At 39.6% G+C, this 5,526-nt stretch overlaps 1 protein-coding gene and 1 non-coding gene across 2 annotated transcripts; one reads left to right on the top strand and one right to left on the bottom strand.

Moving 5' to 3' along the window:
• Positions 1-3,338: 3,338 nt before the first annotated feature.
• On the top strand, positions 3,339-5,490 carry LOC133284360 (uncharacterized; the record flags this gene model as incomplete). Its single annotated transcript, XM_061481362.1, has 4 exons — positions 3,339-3,813; positions 4,037-4,457; positions 4,611-4,755; positions 4,825-5,490. Coding segments are annotated over exons 1-4 (1,707 nt in total), but the record flags the coding sequence as incomplete, so codon positions are not given.
• LOC133284361 (small nucleolar RNA R71) lies at positions 3,857-3,962 on the bottom strand. Its single transcript, XR_009747891.1, has one exon. It is a non-coding gene; the product is annotated as a small nucleolar RNA R71 (small nucleolar RNA).
• Positions 5,491-5,526: the final 36 nt, after the last annotated feature.

Here is a 5,526-nt window from a genome sequence, read left to right as displayed (position 1 = left end):
CGGATATGCAATATGCGGATATCTCACTGGACATATCCGGATATGCAATATCCGGATATCCAGAATCCCATATCCGGATATCTAGTATCCAGATATCCCAAAACCCCATATCCGAATACACATATCCGGATATCATATCCGGATATCCCATATCCGGATATTCCACGGGCCGATATCCGGATATTTCACGACAGAATGCAGTTTCTGCATTTTCGTGAAGATATCCTTCCAAGGTTGGGTTTTTACCGATTTTAAACACCTAAACATGCATTTCTAGGTGTGTTCAACATTACCCCACAACAAGTTATCATCTTTTGACCTTAACATGCATCAAGCTTTCATTTTTAAGCATTAAACTCAAGATCAAAGGTTGGTATACTTACCAAAGGCTTAAAACAGAGAAGGAGATGCTCTTGGAGCTCAACACAGCCCCTCAAGTCTGACTCAAGAAAGATGCACGAAAATGGCTTCACAAGGGTTGGTTCTTCTCATCAAAGGTCACCACTTGGACCTCCAAAATGCCATAACTATGGCTTTCAGCAACCACACCACCCAAAACCAGCACACTCACCCACACACAGAGGATGGAAACTCAGAATACGCCCTCACACTTCCTCACCATGCATGTTCTTAAGTGTAAACAAGCTCAAAGAGGGAAGAAATCAAGTAAAGGTGACAACTTGAGTTCAAAAATGGTGAAAGGAGGCAATGGAACAGTAAACCACCCTCAGCCCACCAAGTGCCTCACGTAGGAATTCTGGTATGCCTAGGGTTATGTGCTAAAATGCATATATATAGCCACTTAGCCATAAAAGACATAGTATTAACTTTAATTTCTACGCTTAGCATTTTAATCCCAAACTTTGGATTATGAAACTACATAATTTTCTAAGATTTATCATATTTTTCTTATAATTTTATGAGCACTTTTCCTGTACGCGCTTTTCCAAGCCAGTACTGGTTTCCAGCACCAGTTCTCATTATCTGGACTTGAAACTCGTTTTACAAGTCCTACATATTATTCTAGTAATTATCATGCACTTACATTAATTTTCCGGGATACTTTTTCGGCACGCATTTATACCGACTAGCAGAACCGGTACCTGCACTTTTCTTCCGAAAAGCGACTTTCAGCATTATTACTCACTAACTATAATTATTAAAGCCTCATAATAATTATTAAAGTCAATTATGGAATCATTTCCTATTTTCTCGTAATTTATTAATTAAATACCTTAATTAACGGTGCGGGTTCTTACATCTTGCACTATGTGTGGGTATTTGGCGTATATAAATCCTGCATTTCTCTGGCCAGTAGAATAGAATTGACACACATGACATGATTATCTGCTGCATTGCACTATTTTAGAACTGATGATGATAAACTGCTTTTGAACTTATATTGCACATGTAAGTCAGCTTGGGGTGGAAGATCCTTGAGGACCCCATGCCTTACTGAGATTTCTTGTTTAGAGATCTCACCCCACGTTTGGGGAATGCTTATTTCAGGTTCAGGTAGTATGGGGACTGATGTCTCTCGCGGCAGGAGGCCAGAGCTTAGTTGATGATTATTGTTGTTATATGTTATATGCTGGCATGGCTGGATTGGATGCTGTTTATGTTTTCCGCCTTTATCTTTATGTTGTTATTGAGTTGTGACTTATGTGGGCTTTGTTGCCTTATTTGGGGTGAGTGATAAACCCCTAGTTCATCAGGTTTTTCAGCATGAATTAGTATCAATTTGTGTGATTAATTGGATGAAAAAAAGGTTAATGTCCTGGAATTCCCTCAAGTACAAGTTCTGAAAGTTTTGTTGAAAAATTAGACTGTCTAGTAGGGAAATGAAGCTTAAGGAGAAGCAGAAAGAAAGAAGAAGATTCTGGAGAAAGGGAGAATGCCTAAGTGTTGAGCGCTTAAACGTCCACACAGAATGTTTTAGCGCGCTGCTGCAAACGAAGGACAAAAGTTGCTGGTGCTGAGCGCTAAAACATTCACACAGAACGTTTTAGCGCGCTGCTGCAATCTGAGGACAAAAGTTGCTGGTCTTGGGCGCTAAAACTTCCTGATCAAACGTTTTAGCGCCCTGCTGTTGGAAAAAGACTCTGGTCTCGAATGCTAAAACGTCCAAACCAAGTGTTTTAGCGTTGGAGTCAGTTGGAAGCAGTTGAGCATTCACCAGACATGGACGCTAAAACGTTCAACTGTTCACGTTTTAGCGCCCAAGTTAGTTAAAAGCAGTTGGGCATCCGTCAAACATGGACGCTAAAACGCCCATTCATGAACGTTTTAGCGCCCATGTTAGTTTTCAGTTATAATTTGTAACACTATAAAAGGCAAGGGCCTTCACATTTGTTATATCTCTGATTCTATCTCTCTCTCTAATATCAGTTCCTCTGATCTGACTTCTCTTCTCTCTCTTACTTTCCAAATTCTTTAGGACTTAGTTCTTGTATTAGTTAGTTTCCTATGTAATTGCACTTGAAGATTGAAGACTTACTATCATGACAATGGAGTTTGATCTTTCTTCTTCCTTTGTTTATATTTCAATTATGTCTGAGTAAAGTTCTTTGTAGTTTGATTCAATGGAACTCAAGTTTGAATTTATAAATGGTTAATTAGATGTCTTGTTTATTTATTATGTGATTTGTATGAAGTTGTCTTGATTAATTCTTCATGTTAAGGAGTAGTGTAGAACAGACATGTTTACACTGTTTCTATATTTGACAACTTCATCATCAGTGTTCTAGTAGTCAAGACATTGATGCTAGCATTTCTGATGTGATCTTAAGACCTTAGTAATTAATGCATGTATTAAGAAAGGAATCACCAAGAGATTGGGGTTTCTAATTAATGTGTCTTTCAAGGTAGTAAGACATTACATCTTGATGATAAGAAAAAGGTTGATCAACATTACATAGTAGATATTCATCATGGAAATTGGTTCATCCATAAATTCATTCTTGAGGGAAATTGACATCTGACTACTTGTTTTAAATTATATTCACACTTTATTTGTTTATCAATTCTTTAATTTTATTCAAATTTAATTTCTGGTGACAAGAAATAAATGCAATTCATAATCTTTTGGTTGATTCAACTTAACAATATTTGGTTAGTCAGTGCTTGACACAATTCCTCGTGGGAACAATCTTTACTCACCATTTTATTACCTCTTTGACTAGTACACTTGCTAATCCGACAACAAGTTTTTGGCGCCGTTGCCGGGGAATTTGTTTTTCAACATTGACAGACACCATTAGTTGTTAAGATTGAATCTTTCATTTTCAGTATTTTATATTTTTGTTGTATGAATTTTTGTTCCATTTTAATTCTGGTGTATGCAAGGTACTTTTGATTCAACTTCTTTGTTGTTTGACCCAGAGTTAGAAAGGACAATTAGAAGGAACAGAAGGGCAGCCAGAAGAAGGCAATTACTGGAAAGGGAGGAACCAAGTGGTGAACCAAGTACTACAGTACAAGAAGAGAATATGGCAGAAAACCATGTGCAACCACCACAGAGGACACTGGGAGATTACATGACTCCTGCTGTCATTCCACCCATTGGAAGTGTGGTTCGACCTACAGTAGAGCCCAATAATTTCGAATTGAAGCCTGCACTGGTACAGTTGGTGCAGAAAGAACAGTTTGCTGGAACAAGTGCAGAGGATCCATACCTGCACATTGAAAATTTCTTGTTGTTAAGTGACACTGTGAAGATTAATGGAGTGTCCAGAGATGCCATTCTTTTGAGGCTTTTTACTCATTCACTGAAGGATGATGCCAGGAGATGGCTACAGTCACTACCACAAGGAAGTATTACAACTTGGGCAGATTCTTTTCAGCATCCAAGAGGGCAAAGTTGAAGGATGAGATTACAGGGTTCAAGCAAAAGAATTAGAGTCTATCTATGAGGCCTGGGAGAGGTTCAAGATACTCTTGAGGAAATGCCCACAACACGGGATAGAAGTGTGGAATCAAGCAGCAATCTTCCTCCAGGGGTTAACAACCACTACTAGGACATTGGTGAATGCCACAGCTGGTGGTTCATTGACAACCAAGACTCCTCAAGAAGCGCTGGACATATTTGAGTCCTTAGCATCTCAGGAGTTTGACAATGCTCCAGTGAATGACAGAAGAATGGGAATTATTAAATTGGATGGCTATGATGCTTTATTAGCCAAGAATGACCAGATGCAGCAAGTGCAGAAACAACAACAACAACAAATTGATTCTCTCACTAAGCAGCTTTCTTCTCAGAAGGTTGCTTCTGTGGACACTAATTTTGTGTGTGCCAGTTGTGAGAAAAGCCATGTTACAGATGATTGTGATTGTGGGAGACCTGCTGAACAAGCAGAAGTTAATGGAGTGTGGTATGACCATAACAACCAGAGGAATTACAACAACCAGGGGCGAAATGTGTATGTGCCACCATGGAAGAACAAGAATCAACACCCAGGGTTCAGTTATAGTTCCAACCATTAGTTGAATCCTCCACTACATCCTCCTCCAACACACTCATCACAGCCAAGTGATACTACTGCATGGGAAAAAGCTTTTGCCCAGTTATCAAAGACTACTCAAGATTACATCCAGGGGTCAAATTCTTTCAGGGAAGAGACTTCTGCTTTCATGCAGGAGACTAAGACAACATTCAGAAACCAGGAAGCAACCATCCGGAATTTGGAGACACAAATTGGTCAGTTGTCTAGGCAGATAGCTGAGAGGCCACAGGGAAAGTTCCCTGGTGATACTATGGTGAATCCAAAGGAGCACTGCAAGTCCATCATTACAAGAAGTGGGCTTCTGCTCTAACCGGTGAACAAGAAAGTGGATGAGAAGAAAGTGGGAGAAAAGAAAAGTGTGGAGGAAGTTGTTGTTGAAGATGTTGTAGTTGAAAATGATAAAGAAGAGGAAGTTGAGGAAAAGAAAAAGGAAGAAGAGGTAGTGGTTGAAAAGAGTTCTTCACCGAAGAAGTTGATGAAGTGGGAGAAGAAGATGGCTGACAAGAAGGACCAGCCAATTAACCTATCTCCTTATGCTAAAGTGCCTTATCCTCAACGGTTGAAGCAGGAAATCCAGAAGCAGCACTATGCAAGGTTTCTGGATATTTTTAAGAAGTTGCAGATTAACATTCCATTTGCTGAGGCCCTGGAGAACATGCCTCACTATGCCAAATTTACGAAGGATCTTCTGTCTAAGAAGAGGAAATTGAAGGATGGTGAGACAGTGGCTTTGACAGAAGAGTGTAGTGCCCTGATCCAAAAGAAGCTTCCACCAAAATTGAAAGATCCTGGAAGTTTCAGCATCCCTATTGCCATTGGAGATGTGGAAGTAGGGAAGGCACTTTGTGATTTGGGGGCCAGCATAAATCTGATGCCTTTGACTGTATGTAGAGCCTTGGGAATCAACACCCTGAAGGATACTAATCTTATATTGCACCTTGCTGATAGATCCATCAAAAGACCAAAAGGTGTGGTTGAAGATGTTCTGGTCAAGATGGACAAGTTTATTTTTCCAGTGGATTTT

Source organism: Gastrolobium bilobum, unplaced genomic scaffold, assembly GCF_033153095.1.
Source record: "Gastrolobium bilobum isolate Gb01-03AN ecotype WA unplaced genomic scaffold, APGP_CSIRO_Gbil_v1 utg31293, whole genome shotgun sequence".
NCBI lineage: Eukaryota > Viridiplantae > Streptophyta > Magnoliopsida > Fabales > Fabaceae > Gastrolobium > Gastrolobium bilobum.
Note: the sequence above shows the minus strand (reverse complement) of the source record. Positions and strands in the feature narration are given on the sequence as shown.